The sequence below is a fragment of the Lutra lutra genome, chromosome 7, assembly GCF_902655055.1.
Source record: "Lutra lutra chromosome 7, mLutLut1.2, whole genome shotgun sequence".
NCBI lineage: Eukaryota > Metazoa > Chordata > Mammalia > Carnivora > Mustelidae > Lutra > Lutra lutra.
Genome location: NC_062284.1, coordinates 133,659,588 through 133,677,226, shown reverse-complemented (window position 1 = coordinate 133,677,226; position 17,639 = coordinate 133,659,588). Strand labels below are relative to the sequence as shown.

At 36.3% G+C, this 17,639-nt stretch overlaps 1 protein-coding gene across 8 annotated transcripts in view; it reads right to left on the bottom strand.

Moving 5' to 3' along the window:
- NUMB (NUMB endocytic adaptor protein) overlaps window positions 1-17,639 on the bottom strand; it is a 192,215-nt gene that overhangs the window by 32,300 nt on the left and 142,276 nt on the right. For 6 of the 8 annotated variants that reach the window (XM_047739255.1, XM_047739256.1, XM_047739261.1 and 3 more), the window contains 2 exons: window positions 11,584-11,658; window positions 5,653-5,685 (listed from right to left, as the gene is read on the bottom strand). In XM_047739255.1, coding sequence (XP_047595211.1) covers window positions 5,653-5,685; window positions 11,584-11,658 — 108 coding nt within the window. The remainder of the gene's footprint in view (window positions 1-5,652; window positions 5,686-11,583; window positions 11,659-17,639) is intronic. The other 2 variants (XM_047739260.1, XM_047739262.1) reach the window with 1 other exon arrangement.

Sequence of the window (17,639 nt, the reverse complement as noted above, 5' to 3'; positions counted from 1 at the left end):
ACTGTGAGCATCCCTTGTTTTAATATTTGGTTTTTGACTCCATTCTGGACACAGAGCTCCTAAAACCCTGTAAATACCCAAGTGATAAGAGCATCTTATGTGATGCTCAAGTGATAGGAACATCTTTTGTTCGATGAGACAACTCTGGGTAGGCTCCTAGATAAGTACTGGTCATCAGAACAGAACAAGCCATGATTAAAGGCTCGGGTTTTTTGGCCCCACCTCACACTCCAGCCTTCAGAGAGGGAGAGGGGCTAGTAATGGAATTTATAATTGGCCATGCCTATGTGAGGAAGCCTCAATAAAACACCAACAGTACAAGGTTCAGAGAGCTTCCAAGTTGGTGAACACATCATACCAGGAAAGTGTCATACTCCCTCTCCACAGGGACAGAAACTCCTGTGCCTGGAATCCTCCCAGACCTCACACTACGTAGCTCTAGCTTTGGCTATTCTGTTTCTGTTATCGCATATTTTAAATAAACTAGTAAACATAAGTGTTTCCCTAAGTTTTGTGAACTGCTCTAGCAAATTAAACCTGAAGAGGAGGTTGTGGGAGCCTCCAATTTGTAGCCAAACTGGACAGAAGCTGTATGTAACCTGGAGACCTATAACTTATGACTGGCATCTAAAGTAGGGTGGGGGGCGCCTGGGTGGCTCAGTGGGTTAAGCCGCTGCCTTCAGCTCAGGTCATGATCTCGGGGTCCTGGGATCGAGTCCCGCATCGGGCTCTCTGCTCAGCAGGGAGCCTGCTTCCCTTCCTCTCTCTCTCTGCCTGCCTCTCTGCCTACTTGTGATCTCTCTCTCTGTCAAATAAATAAATAAATAAATAAATAAATCTTTAAAGTAGGGTGGGAGCAGTCTTATGGGACTGAGCCCTTAACTCGTGGGCTCAGACTCTCTCTAGGAAGACAGTGTCAGAACAGAGTTAAATTGTGGGAAAACTAGCTGATGTCACAAAAAATTGCTTGGTATCAGGAAAAAAAATAGCTCTACACATTTGGAGACCACAAATGAAGTATTTTGTATGAATAGTAAACACACAGGAGAAAGACTCACAGGAGGTAGACTGAATTGAATTTTTCCAGTATGATGGCTTTAAAGAGGCCTAATAGGGTAGGCTAAGAACATTTCATATCTCTGTATTAGATCAGTTCCTCATAAAATGTAAATACAGATCACTTAGCTCATGGAGTTCTTCAAATATCTTAAAATTATAACATCTTTTTCAAGTGTTAAGTGTCATGTAATTACTTGGTTAATCAAGTATTTGCTTGGTATGGCCAAACGCACTAATGAACCTGTATATAGTACTTCCTAAAAAGCTGAGTACCTTCTTGGCTCTCCTAACAATGGTGAGCAATTTAACGGAGCTAGCTTGGAAAAAGTTGTTTCAGGTTTTCAGGGTTTTTCCCTGCTTTAAGGGGAAAAGCTTACAATGGGCTAAACAGTAACAGTTCTGTAACAGACTCGGGTTCATCTGTTCCCTATTGTGAACGCTTGTGCAGACACTCCTCTCATTAAATGGTGACGCAGGAATAGAGAAGTGACTGGCTGGTCAGGTTCAGGAAATAACGTAGGAAAGCGAGGAAGCAGTCCTCCTAGCCATGATTTATAAATTCAAATTCAGAGCTTAAAATCCTTCCATCTACCTACTTTTGTACAAATATGTTTAATGGAAACACCTCTTGATAACTGTTGTTCTCTTTATCCTGGACCATTAAATGATACATGAGGGGAAGGCTAAGAAAGTTTCAAAATTTATGGGAAACTATCCTGGTTAAAAACTCCCTATAATCATATTGTAGTAACTTTGTATGGTTACAGATGGTAAGTACACTTATCATAGTGAGTGTCTCATAATGTAATTAATTATAAAATCACTATCTCATACATTTGAAACTAATACACGTCAACTATATTTTAATTAAAAAAAATAAACTTCTACCATATACTGTTCTATGAGATTCTTCATTTTCAGCTTTCGTTAAATCACAACTGGCCTGGCAAGTTTGACAAACCAAGTCTCTTTGACCAGCCTATTTCCTGTAGCTTAATGTGGAAATGAGCTGAACGATGGCAACTTGAAAGATTTAAAAGGCTCCATTTTAAAAAGTTTTTCAAAAAAAATAAAAGTTTTTCATTTAAAAGCACATTTCTGGTAAGATTATGGGTAATGCTCTTTTCCTGTTGGTTTTCCAAACTCTCAAAATGACTTACTATAATTTTAAAAATTTTATGTTAGAATAAACCTGCCATAAAAAGAATTCTCCTCCCAATAACAAAAGAATTCTGACAGTCACATTTGCTCATAGATGTTATAATGAGATTGTTCAGCATCATTTCCCCCCTTTCTTTAAAGTTTTTTTTTTTTTTAAGGTTTTAGTTATTTATGTGACAGTGAGAGAGCATGCACACACATAAGCAGGGGGAGCAGCAGGCAGAGGGAGAGGGAGAAGCAGTCCCCTGCTAAGCAAGGAGCCTGACACAGGGCTCGCCAATCCCAGGACCGAATCGGACCTGAGCCAAAGGCAGATGTTTAATCGAATGAGCCACCCAGGTGCCACTCCCCGCACACCTTTTTAAAAGTTTTTATTTAAATTCCAGTTAGTTAACATACAGTGTAATATTAGTTTCAGGTGTACAATTTAGTGACTCAACACCTCCATATGACACCCAGTGCTCATCTGCTTAGCATCTTTTATGAGAGTAAAACTCAGTAGTGTGATTTAGGTATCTCCAAATTAATAAAATGCTAGTTTGAACTACTGAAAAAGACTCCTTAAGACCTTAATAAAGAAGTAAGTTGACTAGAGATAAAATCCGAAATTAAATTATTACCCTCAAAGAAGAAAGTAAAATGAGTTTATAGGAAGCTATTTATTAACATCTTCTAAGGTTAAATCTTTTATTTTTTTTAAGTTTTTTTTTTCAAGTAATCTATATACCCAGTGACGGGCTTAATCCATAAACCAAGATCAAGAGTCACATACTCCACTGACAGAACCAGCCAGGCACCCAAGCAAAGTTAAATCTTTTAAACTTCGGTTGTAACTAATATGAAAACAGAGTAATTATATAGCACAGTGATTAAAAATGTGAGCTCTGGAGTCCAATTATCTGGGCCCAAATTTTAGCTTCTTAACTTACTCTGTGAACTTGGGCAGGTCACTTCCATAAACTTTAGTTTCCTCATTGTAAAACAGGGAGAATAATTATTTCAGCATTATTTTAAGGATTAAGTGAGAGGATTCCTGATTTTCTTTTTTAGGCCATATAAATTTATGTTGCAAAATACAGTGAAACAGCTAAGAAGCACAGTGTGACCTAGTTCGGCTATGCTGTAGGTGAACCATGACTCCACTCTGTATAGCAATAAATATTGCCACTTTGGGGTTGATTTCAAAATGAGAGCTACCTTTGTTCCCTAACACCATGTTATAAGTTCTTAATAAGTCTTCTTTTGGTATGTTTTTTCTATAAATTATATCAATATTTTCTATAATCTAGTCTTCTATACGAGGTCTACACAAGGTTGTTTTTACTAAAGTAGAGATGTTAAAAACTGATCACTTGGAATCTACTTTAAACTGTATAATAATTAGTGATGTGAAATTGCTTTGAGAAATTCTATTTGGGGGGCACCTGAGTGGCTCAGTGGGTTAAGCCTCTGCCTTCAGCTCAGGTCATGATCTCAGGGTCCTGGGATCAGGGTACCCCACATCGGGCTCTCTGCTTGGTGGGGAGCCTGCTTCCCCCTCTCTCTCTGGCTGTCTCTCTGCCTACTTGTGATCTCTCTCTGTCAAATAAATAAAAAATTTAAAAAAAATCTTAAAAAAAAATTCTATTTGGGAAAGAATATACAGCTACCAAAGAAACTTCCTCAACAATTCTACTGAGTATTTATACAACTGACCCTTAAACACACTGCCCTGTCAAATCTACATGTATCTTAATTTTTTATAACTACAGTACAGAACTGTAAATTTATTTTTTTCTTAAGATTTTCTTAATAACATTTTCCTTTCTCTGGATTACTTTATCGTAAATACAGTATGTAAAATATATAACATACAAAATATGTGTTGATCAACTGTTTACGTTATTGGTAAGGTCAACAGTAGGCTATTAGAGTTAAGTTCCTGGGGAGTAAAAAAAATCATACAGCACTTTTTGACTGCAGAGAGGGTTGGAGGCCCTGACCCCAGGCACTGTTCAGGGTTAACCGTAATGATGCAAATGTCTATAGGATTAATTCTTTCTAGATATGGACCTGTTAATTTAACTCAAACTCAAATGTCTACTAGAAATTTTATTGTGACATGTGGGTAAATTATATGACTCTCTATTTCAGATTGACAGCAGTAACTGAATCAAGCTACTCAATCTAAAGTCTCTTCAAATTTGTTTATAAACAAATCAGGTGGGCTATATGAACACATAAAAACCAGTCACAACTAAAATATTTACTTGAGAATAAAATGGAAACTATTTGATCTTTAAAACAAAATTTCAAAGTAACAAAACCACCCAGTAAAAAAACAAAAAACCCAGAAAACCAAAAAATGATGGGATTTTTTTTTTTTTTTTTTAATTTTTTTATTTTTTTCAGCATAACAGTATTCATTATTTTTGCACCACACCCAGTGCTCCATGCAATCCGTGCCCTCTACAATACCCACCACCTGGTGCCCCCAACCTCCCACCCCCCACCCCTTCAAAATTCTCAGATCGTTTTTCAGAGTCCATAGTCTCTCATGGTTTACCTCCCCTTCCAATTTCCCTCAACTCCCTTCTCCTCTCCATCTCCTCTTGTCCTCCATGCTATTTGTTATGCTCCACAAATAAGTGAAACCATATGATAATTGACTCTCTCTGCTTGACTTATTTCACTAATGATGGGATTTTTATATTCACATTAACTCTTAGTAATTTATACCCAATGACAGTAGTGTTTTCTTATACTGTTAAATCTGAATTATTTCCTAGCACTTACTTAAACAATGATAAATTCTGACAAAAATGTTAGAAATGTGTTTACCTATTTATATATATATTCTTAATTCTAAGGAAATAGGAACATTAAATAACAAATACTTGAAAAGCATGTACAGAAGGAATATCCCATATGTTGACAGATTATTTGGTAGACAACTAATTAAGATAGTTTTTTTTAGATTAGCAGCCCAGACTAAAAATGACAGAATCCCCAAAGATAAATTTCTGTACTTTCACTCACTTCACCCGAAATTTAATTTAGACTGGAAAAAAGCATTTGCAATGTAAAATTTGAATGTAAAATTTGAGGTACATTCAATTTCCACTTGAACTTATTAACATTTTCTCCCATTTCTGTCAATATTGAGCACTAAGTAAAACCCACTTGTTAAAAAATCCAGCTAATATGAACAGCTTTGCAAGATCAAATTAAACACCTAGCCTTGTGGAAATAATACTTTTTCAACCTATTTGCTTTCTTTACTGGACTTTAGTATAAACAGACACACAGTTAATATCATAGATAGCAACTTTCCAATTAATTTCCATATATAGTCAAATCAATTCCTGTATTATAAAGAAACAAATGTCTATTTGTACTATACTGGGGGTGTAACTCCTTATAAAGCAAGCACGAATGTGGCATCAAACTTACTTTTCCAAAGAAGCCTTTGAAGAACTTCCTTTCCTGGAGGAACAGGGGGACAAGTCGAGCGCTATTATTGTATGGGCTAAATGTCCCAGGGTTTCACACCAATAAGCACATACAGAAGTTGGGTAAAGGGCAAAGTAGGAGAAGGGGAGGGAGTGAGAGTTTTAAAGAGTTATCCATACCAGGAGTGACAGGGAAAAAGGAAGGGTGCATGAAAATGCAGGGAGACATACTGTATGGCCTAAGAATCCATAGGAAGAGAAGAAATCAGAACCTATATCCATGCAGAGCAACTAGTTAGTTTAGTATTCTCTATTTACTTCTGAAACAGAGATTATCCAAATTTGGCAGCAGAGAAAAAGATTAAGACATACTGGTTTGGGGGTGCCTGGGTGGCTCAGTGGGTTAAAGCCTCTGCCTTTGGCTCAGGTCATGATCCCAGGGTCCTGGGATCCAGCCCCGCATCGGGCTCTCTGCTCAGCAGGGAGCCTGCTTCTCCCTCTCTCTCTGCCTGCCTCTCTGCCTACTTGTGATCTCTCTCTCTCTGTCAAATAAATAAATAAAATCTTTAAAAAAAAAAAAAAGACATACTGGTTTGGTGAGATTTGTATTTTAAATTTCCTAATAGTGAGTAGTAAGTACATTTTTCAATTTCCATATACATCTTTCAACTTAAAAATCAGTGGTCTATGGGCGCCTGGGTGGCTCAGTGGGTTAAGCCGCTGCCTTCGGCTCAGGTCATGATCTCAGGGTCCTGGGATCGAGGCCCGCATCGGGCTCTCTGCTCAGCAGGGAGCCTGCTTCCCTCTCTCTCTCTCTCTGCCTGCCTCTCCGTCTACTTGTGATCTCTCTCTGTCAAATAAATAAATAAAATCTTTAAAAAAAAAAAAAAATCAGTGGTCTACTATATGGAAGTCATCAACTTAAAAAAAAGTCCACATTTGGATAACAGCATAATCACATAAAAATGCAATACATAAAATTAAATTATGAGTGTGCAGCAAGAATCTTTGTCAGACTTTTTCTTACCAAGTTCAAGATGTCACTTAGAGAATCTTTACTCATCCATTGGGATCAATTTGTAAGTATGAATATGTGTGGGCTGATCAATGCCACAACAATCATGGGGAAATAACAGATATGTTCTATTCTAAACAGAGAATACATTGTCTTTAAAGAACACAAAGGTAATGCTTTCACTGTAGGTGAAAAAAAATATATCTGTGGACCACAACTGAAATTTTTAAAACAGGCTTTTGTTTTCTTTTAAAATGATACTGTTTTAGAATAATGAAACTTGCATTGACAATTATAAGTATGTAACTCTGAAACTATGTAGATAAGAGAGACATCATCTCTGGTTCCAGTACCAATTTTTAAGCTTGTAGAAATTTTGAAAGTTGGCCACCATTTAAGATCAGAAGAACTTATATGAAGTAGATGGGTTCTAACCCAAGCTATCTTGACTTTATATTTCCTAATTTGGGTTGAACTATTTAAGCCTTTAGTTTTTATAATCAGTTTTTAATGTTGGATAAATGCCCAGAAAAAGACAAATGTACTGAAATTTTACTCTCTCGGACAATTTATAAACTCATTCACTACTCTCAAACACTGAAGAGTTTGTTTCCTATGTTACAAACAGCATCAAATATTTCCAAAAAATGTTTTGAATTTAAGCTGGAAAAACAATAAATAAAACAACAAAAAATAAGACTAAGTTTACTTCTACTGCCAAGTTTGGTGACCCTAGTTTTGTTAGATTGTGAGTGACCATCAGCTTTTAAAGATACAGCCAAAGATAAAAGATTCGCCATTCTTGAGGGAGAGGGAGGTGAGGGAAAGAGATCTGTTAATATTTAGTTCGGCTCCCATAAAATCTCTTGTTAAACATGTAGTATGCCCTCTTTTCTTCAAAGACCTCAGTTGTTAATGAAAAAAGTTGACGTGCAAAATGCATTAAAAGATAGTTATTAGAGAATATTAGTGCTTTTTTCTAAAAAAAAAAAAACAAGTTATGATTCTTTTACCTGCTAAAACAAGAACATATATTAAAGCAAATATATCAAATAGTGAATAAAAAAACAACATATTAGAAACTGTCAGTATAATGGAACTAGTCTAAAACCAAGACAGAGAGGGAAAGACATTTAGAGACAATGGGAAGAAAAGACCTTTAAAAGGAAAGAACATCTTGGACCAGTGTCAGCAAGATAACCAAAGGCCCGATACACCTTTTACAAAATAGACTAATAAATGATGTTACTACTCACCCTTCAACTATGTCAATAAAGGCACTGAAAATGGGCAATAGTTGTTTCTGCCATTTATCGTATATGATCTAAGTCCTAAAGTGGCTAATTTGTGCACGTATGTCACAAAACAAATGAGTTGAAAATAGCTGTAATTAACTTCATCATACAAAGTAAAAAGAATTTAAACATTTATGCTCTGAGAAGCAGGTTTAAAACTTAATCTTAAAAAAAGATGATCTTGGGGCACCTGGGTGGCTCAGTGGTTTAAAGCCTCTGCCTTCAGCTCAGGTCATGATCTCAGCGTCCTGGGATCGAGCCCCGCATTGGGCTCTCTGCTCAGCGGAGAGCCTGCTTCCTCCTCTCTCTCTCTCTCTCTCTCTGCCTGCCTCTCTGCCTACTTGTGATCTCTGTCTGTCAAATGAATAAATAAAATCTTAAAAAAAAAAGAAAAAAAGATGATCCTCTTTAGTTTTATCTTTTCATTTGAGAATATTAATTATGCAGGTAACTTCTAGTTGATGTTAAAGTGATCCTAAATTGTAAGGGATTACTTTGAGGATAAATAAGAACTATATTTGCAAATTATCCGGCTTCTTCAATTATTTGCAAATTTAAAAAGCTCCAGAATGTCACATTTTTAGTTCAAACATCATTCAAGTGATAGGTTTAAGATGTTTGTTTTGCTACTTAACTTGTACATCTGAGCTATGTAATTATTTAATTTAAAACTCTGGCATTCAAATTAGCTCCATAAACATGTTATTTCTTCTTTAATCTGTAAGCCTGTACACTTCCACATTTGCTTCCATTTATTTGAAACTCTAAGGAAGAAGACATAGATTTTGGCACAATATAAGCATCTGGTACAGCAGATTATAAATGTCAGATGAATGTTTGGTAAGGGTGGGGAGGCAATTAGAAATTTCTTCATAGTGAAAATATGAAAAGACAAAAATCGAAAATATTTGTGGACTAATATGGTCTGAGAAGAACAACATCCTGAAGACGTCCGACTTTCTGGAAACTTCTCAGTATAGCATTAGAAAGAGTATTTATAGGAGGAAGTTTCATTGGGTACAATAAACAGGAAATTGACCCCAAAATTCAATCTTATTTTTTAAATACATGTTTATCTACGTGAAACTATGCACAACATTTGCCCCAAGTCTCTTGGATAGCATTAGTCTGAAAAATTTTAAATAACTTCTTGAATGAAAAGTTCAGAAGTGGTCAATTTCCCCTCAGTGTTCAAAAGTTTAAGTATGTCCAGAAAAGCAATCAACATACTTATAAAACTTCGTATTAGTCATAAATGACCACATGGAAGTATGAACCATTTAGAGATAAACAAAAGGCTTTCATAAACTTTAAGACATTAAATGTAAGATAGGGTTATGATAATTGTTATGAGATTTGATTTGACCATATTGAGGACTGAATTGTTTTCTGTATATTCTAGAAATAATTTCTGAGTGGCTACTATGTGCCAGACACTGTTCCAGGCATAGGTATAATTTGTTAAATGGCAATTTGGTTTCTATTTCTGGTGAAAAACAAACTTCTTAAATTTTTTTTTATCTAAACAGTCCTACATCTCAAGTAGGACTTGAGATGTTTATAGTTTATAATCTTCATGATCAAAAAAAAAAAGGTAAAAAAATTCACTCAATTAAAAAATTCTTCTTTTTAAAGTTTATTTTAATTCCTACACCCAACGTGGGGCTCGAACCCATGACCCAGATCAAGAGTCACATGCATTTCTGACTGAGCCAGCCAGGTGCCCCTAAAAAAAAATTAGTTTTAAAACTAAATAGTGAATAGTGGCTATCTCTGTGATTACAAAAAATTTTATGTACTATTTTTACTCATTTGTATTTTACACAATGAACTTATACAATCTATATAATGAAGAGATGCTTCTAATTAAATGTAGGCTAAAAAAAACTAGTTAAGAGGATTCACTGCTCATTAAACTAAAATACCATTTCTTAATGTCTTCTGGGCAAATTAAAATCATCCCTAGTTTTCCCTTATTTAGACAGTGAACATGAAGCCATGCTCTGAATTAGAAGACTTTCTAAAGCTCATTCCACAATGACCATCTATCTGCAAGTTATGTAAGTTAAAATATTTTGGTAACTATTTGTAGTTTGTTTCAGGTCTATTTAATCTATTCACTGATTTGCCTGTTGTTTTCAGTAATTAGTATTATGATGTTTAAATATTCTTTAATGACTAGTAGGACAAATCATTGTATTACTTTAAAAATTTTCCAAGCTAAACTTACTCTTTTAGTGAAATTGGAATTATTCTGTTAAAGAAGAGATTGAATTTATGTTTCTTGGAAAATTACATTGTCCGAGGGTGTATTTAACTGGAGAATATATTCAGATAGACATGACAAGTCTATAAATTATAGCTTCACATACCATAACAGATGAAAGTAAGTCCCCTTAACATTAATGATGATTAGAATAGGAAGGGCTTCAATCATTTAAGAATTTAAATGACCATAATCTGAGGTAAATGGTATGTATGTATGTATAGGCAGTATACCATATGTCTACATATTGGGGGTTCTTTTTTGTTCCTTGCATACTATAATCAGTTATTTCTCTCCTCCTTTCCCTTTTACAACAGATTCACAGACATTTGTTCCAAAATATAATACACTTCTCTAAATTGGTTGCTTCTTTAATCTTGTATCTTTTATAATGAGGGATTATGGATGAGAGATCATATAAAATATACCAAGCAGAAAGGTTTTGATAAGCAAATTGAGGGGGGGAAAAAAAAGCACTCATTAGTAGCCAAACTTGTGGCAGCCTACCATACCAGCAAACCCAAAGCAAACAAGTATTTATGCTGTCTGGGGCAAGGGCATGCAGAAGTAATGGTTAAAGCTTTCACAGCAAAGAGTTTGGAAAAAGGCCACACATTGGAGAGAAGGAAGGTTGTGAAGAGGATTGTCAGAGTTTATAAGACATTTCAAACCTATCCAAAATATGATATTAACACTTCTATGTGAACCTTTGTGAACTCTGAATCCATTCTCTCCTTTTATTAAATACACAAGGATGTGCCTGGGATTTAGTCTAAGGTATAACAGGCAAAGAAAATATTATTCATCCTGGAAAAGGACTCTCCATTTCAAGTATGCTGAAGTTTGTGAAAAAGGCAGGGGAAAGACACTGCTTATGTTAGAGGGGTGTACAGAAGGAATCTGGAGAGTAGTAGTCAAGATAGTAAGTCCTGCCCCAACTGTAAGCCTCACTAGCCATCATCACAGATAACTCTACCTTCCACTGTTTCTTAGAGTAAATTTAACATCAGCAATTTATAACCCAGTTATCACAGTTAGGTTAAGACACTAACTGTAACAGTTTTCTCTTGGTTTTAGAACATTATTCACCTGTAAGATTTCATACCACTTGTTTCACATGGGTTCTGAATCCAAAGTACCTTTTGGATAATGTCTGGCCTAAACCGACGAAGTTGGTCTTTATAATTTACGCCTTTGGACAGATAGCATGAGATGCTCTTTACCAGAGCCCACATCTTTTGCCTTAGGAGAAACACTGATCTTACTGGATAGTGAATCACTAAAATTTACTGAACAAAATCTCTTCACAAAATATTTCAGTATATAGATCAACAGTGGCGACCATCAAATACATACAGCTTTCAATCTTTTCACAGCATCTTCGCAGATGTGCATTCCTCTTGACTCATCAACTTCTACATGGCCAAGGTACTGCAGAAAAGAAGAAAAAAGGGTTACTGCTATGCATATTGAGTAGCTACTATATGGTAGGTATTAGTTGGAAGAAAACTGAATATTAAAATTTCTGCACTCAAGAAACTGCCACTGTATAAGTTAAGATGCTACTTTATTTACCCTCAGTGTCCTCATAAGAATGAAATTCAGAATAAATGTCTCAAAAATTGTTATAGAGAAGTGAAAAAGTAATGGTAGGCACTAAACGTTACCTAAATTTATTGGATCTGAAGATAACAACAGCCTGTGTTAGACACAGTTACTGTATCTCTGAACACAAAAATAATCCTAAAACAAAATGTATACATATGTAAATATATATACACACATACTGAAAAAGGCACAAATAAAAATAAGTTATTCAAAGGCTGAAGAGATCACATATCCTTTTATGGGGAGCACATAAGAGCAGGGCAGAGAACTAAAAAGACAAATTTTAAGAAGACAATACATTTAAAAGATGTGTAGAATTTGAAGAGGCAAAAACTGAAAGGCTGGGAAACCATTTTAGGTAGAAAGAATTTAAGAAAAGTTATAGGTGTGGAATAGCGTAACTATCTATCAGCAAGTACTCCTGTCTGGCTAGGATTTGAGATATGTACAGCTGGGGAATCTGAACGCTGGAATGAGTCTCTACTTAATTCTAGAGTCAATAGAGAGATAATCAAGTTTATTTTTTTTTCCAAGACAGCAAAGCAATTCAAATTATACCTTTGTATGGGAATAGCCTTGGGAAAGATAAAGACAGGATGGTGAAAATATTACCAAAATGCTCTCTTTTAAAAAGGAAATTTGATCTGGTTCTGGGTACAACTGAGTAGACTCAATCTTCCCTGTCCCACCTATTGAATGAAACCATAAAACAGAACAGAACATATTTCAAGTCCCTTTTGTAAGAGCAGAAAAGTTGTCTGAGAAGAATACAAGGACTCAAGGTATTTCTGAACTGGCAAGGAGTTTACCTCCCACTCTCCTGCTCCATTTTCCCCCTTCCCCTTTCTGATACTTCCAACTTGGACTTAATACAGCCAGAAATCCAAAACTGTGTGCTGTCGCAAAGAAAGAATTCTAGAAAAAGCACTCTAGCTGTGGCTCAAGGATCAAATAAGGAAATGCCTTATCTTCAGAGAGAGTACAGGAATCTCTCTCCCTTTTACTTATCTCTTATTTTTCTTCTCACAGCCCAGCTCCCAAAGCTATCCTGTACTGGTGGTAGCAGTGGAAAGCTGCAAGAGCCTGAGAGCAGAACTTTCCTCTTGGTATAGTGAAATTGTGATTCCAGGAAGATGAACCCACGCCCTTTCTGCTTCTTTCCCCTCGCTGTATATCTCCCATCATTTGGCCCTGCGTGGATGTGAAATGGTGCGAACTCATGGGAGAGTAGAATAACTAGAGCCCCAGGACACACAGGCATAGAGAGTTTAAGTAACTTGCCCTAGGTCATTCAGCTAGTGAAAACTCAAACCCAAGTGGCCTGACCCAGAACACTCTTAAAATGCATACATGGAATCTTTAACTTTTACTCAAATCTTTCCAATACTGAGTAAGTGCATAAAACCCATGAATTAAAATAAATTTAGGAAAGTACTCAATTTCAGGTAACAAAATACTTGAGGAATCAATCATAACGATCATAAACTAAGACCAAAATATCTAAAGAATTGTAAGAGCTGTAATTCTGAATGAATATTATATAAACAGGAAGAATGCTCACTTTTTAGTGAATCAAATAATGTACTATATATATAGTTCTAAGTTGAAAGAATATAATCTTTCTGAATAACATGAAATCCAATCTGATTTCATGGGCAAATCTGAATAACATGAAATCCAATAAGATAAATATTTACATATTCTATTTTGGATTCTCAAATGCAATGAATTTGGCTACAAATTTTACACTTTCTATCTAGATCCACATTTAGTTACATTCTTTGGTTTTACAGATGATGTACAGTGGTAAAGTAATGTTTTCTCAAATTCAATACCACTGAATCCATTATGGATACTGAGTATACATAAGAACCTCAAATTTTAGAAAATTTCTAAACTACTACATTAAAAATAATAATGTTTCATATCAATAAGAAAGGATGCTGATAGCAAATTTTCATCAGTGTACCTCTGTCTGGCTCACTACAGGATAGCTTTAACACAGATTCCATACTTAGTCATCTTTGCTTATTTTTTTCCTATTAAATTAGAAAAATACTAACTCAAAATTTAGGCTAACAGAAATGTCAAGTGTTTGGTAGTTCTGTCAACTAGTTCTAGATTTTCAGATTGATTTCACACTCAAGAAATAACAGAGTACTCCCTCACTGAGGCTGGTTCTTAAAAGTCAGATGCTACAGTGACAGGAATATCACACTAAAATTATTATTATTATTTTTTAGGATTTTATTTATTTATTTCTCAGAGAGAGAGAGAGAGTACAAGCTGAGGAAACAGCAGGCAGAGGGAGAAGCAGGCTCCCCGCTGAGCAAGGAGGCTGATGTGGGACTTGATCCCAGGCCCTGGGATCATGACCTAAGCCAAAGACAGGCACTTAACTGACTGAGACACTCAGGCATCCCTACACTCAAATTCTGGAAAGCTCTATTTTTCAGCTTAGAAGACAATGATGAATGGATGTTTCAATACCTCTCTGGATGAATTAAGCTCTAAAAACGATTTCTTTATGTTTTGTTGATATCTGGCCTTTTTCAAATACCAAAAATATATTCTTAATTTCCTGGTCCAACAAGTAAGGAAAATAAAGCAGTGGAAAATAGTAAAACCTACACCACTGTTCTGACATCTTAAGAAATTCTGACATCTCATTCTTAGCAACTTGTTTTATATACTATTAAATTCTTTTAGTCTGTTGTTTTTTTAACTCTATCCTTAATCACTGACTTGAAATGCCAAATACATATTATTAAAAGTTACATTATCCTGGACATTCTATTTTGTTTTACTGTTACTCCTATTTTGACTTATTATAGTTTAAGACTCTTTTAATATGGGGGAGGGGCAAGATGGCAGAGGAGTAGGAGATCTAAATTTCGTCTGGCCCCAGGAATTCAACTAGTTATCAAACCATTCTGAACACCTAAAAACTCAACAGGAGATCAAAGAATAGCAGCAATTCTACGAACAGAAAAGCAACTACTTTCTGGAAGACAGGACATGTAGAGTAGTGAATCCTAGGCGATATACGGGAAGATAGACCATGGGGGCTGGGGGAGGAGGGAGTCTCCATCAGCCAGCTCCCGGCAAGTGAGTGGCAGAGCACAAAATCAGAACTTTTAGAAGTCTGCTCCATAGAATGAACATCACTCCAGAGGCTAAATGGGGAGTGGAATCCTCACTGGGACAGTGGGGGTCTCAGGTCCCTTGGGGCAACGGAAAGACAGGGGGTACCTGAGTGTGGCAGAGCTCTCAGGTATTGGAGCAGGGAAGCTGGCTGCAAAGACAGAGTTGAGGAGTGGGCTCTCAGCTTGGGGTTTTCATAAATCATGATCCACAGCACAACTAGGTCACTACTCTTCAATCAAGGACCCAACAAGTGACAGATCCAGGGAGACTCCCCTTCCTCCCCCTGGAGGAGCAGAATGGGAGTACACTGCAGGAATCTGCTGGGTTTGGACATTCCAAACGGGGTTGTGTGCCAGAGACAGAAACGCTCGGTCACAGTACAGGTGAGCACAGAGTCAGCCGGAGACCAGGGAAACAGGACTGATGGACTGCTTTTCTCTAAGGTCTCACTGAGGAGTGGGGCCCAAGCTCTCAGCTCCTCTGGGGCTGGATACTGGGAGGCTGCCATTTTCATTCCCATCCTCCAAAGTTATATGCAAAGCTTTCAGGAAACAAAAGCTACCAAGAGCAAACCCGAACCTGAACAGATTACTTAGTCTGGCCCCTGGCAAGGGTGGTGCAATTCTACCTCAGGGAAGGACATTTGAGAATCACTGCAACAGGCCTAACCCCTGGAAGATCAGCAAGAACATCCAGCCATGACCAAGTTTACTGATCAATGAGAACACAAAACTCCAGTGCTAGAATACAGCACACAGAATTTTTGGCTTTTTCCCCATGATTCTTCAGTCTTTCAAAATTAATTTTTTGAATTTTTAAAACTTTTTTTCCTATTTAAAAAAAAATTTTTATTGGGCAAAGTATGTGCTATAATGGTGAGTGCTGTGAAGTGTGTAAACCTGGCAATTCAGAGACCTGTACCCCTGGGGCTAATAATACATTATATGTGAATAAAAAAATAAATTTTTTTCTTCTTTCATTTTTTAACCAACATCTTATTAATTCCTTTTTTAAAATCTTTTTAAATTTTCATTTTCATAGTCATATTCTACCCCTTGATTGTATTTAACCTTATTTTTTGTGTATATATAAGTTTTTCTTTCTTTAAAATTTTGGGATACAGTTTTTTTTTAAGATTTTTAAAAAATTTATTTATTTGATAGAGAGAGAGATCATAAGTAGGCAGAGAGGCAGGCAGAGGGGGAGAGGGAAGCAGGTTCCCCACTGAGCAGAGAGCCCGATGCGGGGCTTGATCCCAGGACCCTGAGATCATGACCTAAGCCAAAGGCAGAGGCTTAACCCACTGAGCCACCGAGGCACCCCGGGATACAGTTTCTTCTAACAGACCAAAATATACCCTAAATCTAGTGTATGGTTTGTTCTAGTTTGCTGCCTGATCACGTTCTCCTTTTCTTAAAATTTTTTTCTTTTTTTCAACCAACTTCTTATCAATTCCTTTTTAAAAATATTTTTAAATTTTCATATTTATAGTCATAGTTCATCCATTCAGTGTATTTACCCTTATTCGTGTGTGTGTGTGTGCGTGTGTGTGTGCGCACATACGCACACGTATGATTTTCTTTCTTTAAAATTTTGGGAGGCAGTTTATTCTAACAGACCAAAATATAACCAAAATCTAGAGTATGGCTCTATTCTGTTTACCACCCTGATCATTCATATATATACATATATTTTCCCCCCTATATTTTCCCCCCAATTTTGGATCTCTTCTGATTTGGTTAGTGTGTGTTTTTCTGGGGTCATTGTTACCTTTTCAGCATTTTGTTCTCTCATTCATCTATTCTTCTCTGGACAAAATGACAAAAGGGAGAGACTCACCTCAAAAAAAAAAAAAGAACAAGTGGCAGTACTGACTGCCAGGGACCTAATCAACATGGACATTAGTAAGATGTTGGAACTAGTGTTCAGAATGACGATTATTATAAAGATACTAGCACGGCTTGGAAAAAAGCACAGAAGATATTAGAGAATCCCTTTTTGGAGAAATAAAAGAACTAAAATCTAACCAAGTTGAAATAAAAAAGGCTATCAATGAGGTGCAATTAAAAAAAGAGAGACTCAAAAAAAAAAAAAAAAAAGAGAGACTCCAACTGCTGGGATAAATGAGGCAGAAGAGAGAATCAGTGATACAGAAGACCAAATGATGGACAATAAAGAAGCTGAGAAAAAGAGAAACAAACTACTGGATCATAAGGGGAGAATTTAAGAGATAAGTGATACCATAAGACAAAACAACATTAGAATAATTGGGATCCCAGAAGCAGAAGAAAGAGAGAGGCAGAAGGTATACTGGAGCAAATTATAGCAGAGAACTTCCCTAATTTGGGGATGGAAACAGGCATCAAAACCCAGGAGGCACAGAGAACCCCCCTCAAAATCAATAAAAATAGGTCAACAACCTGTCATCTAATAGTAAAACTTATGTCTCAGAGATAAAGAGAAAATCCTGAAAGCAGCTCGGGGGACAAGAAGTCTGTAACCTACAACAACAGAAATATTAGATTAGCAACAGACCTATCACAGAGACCTGGCAGGCCAGAAAGGACTGGGATGATATGTTCAGAGCACTAAATGAGAAAAATACGCAGCCAAGAATACTATATCCAGCTAGGCTGTCATTGAAAATAGAAGGAGAA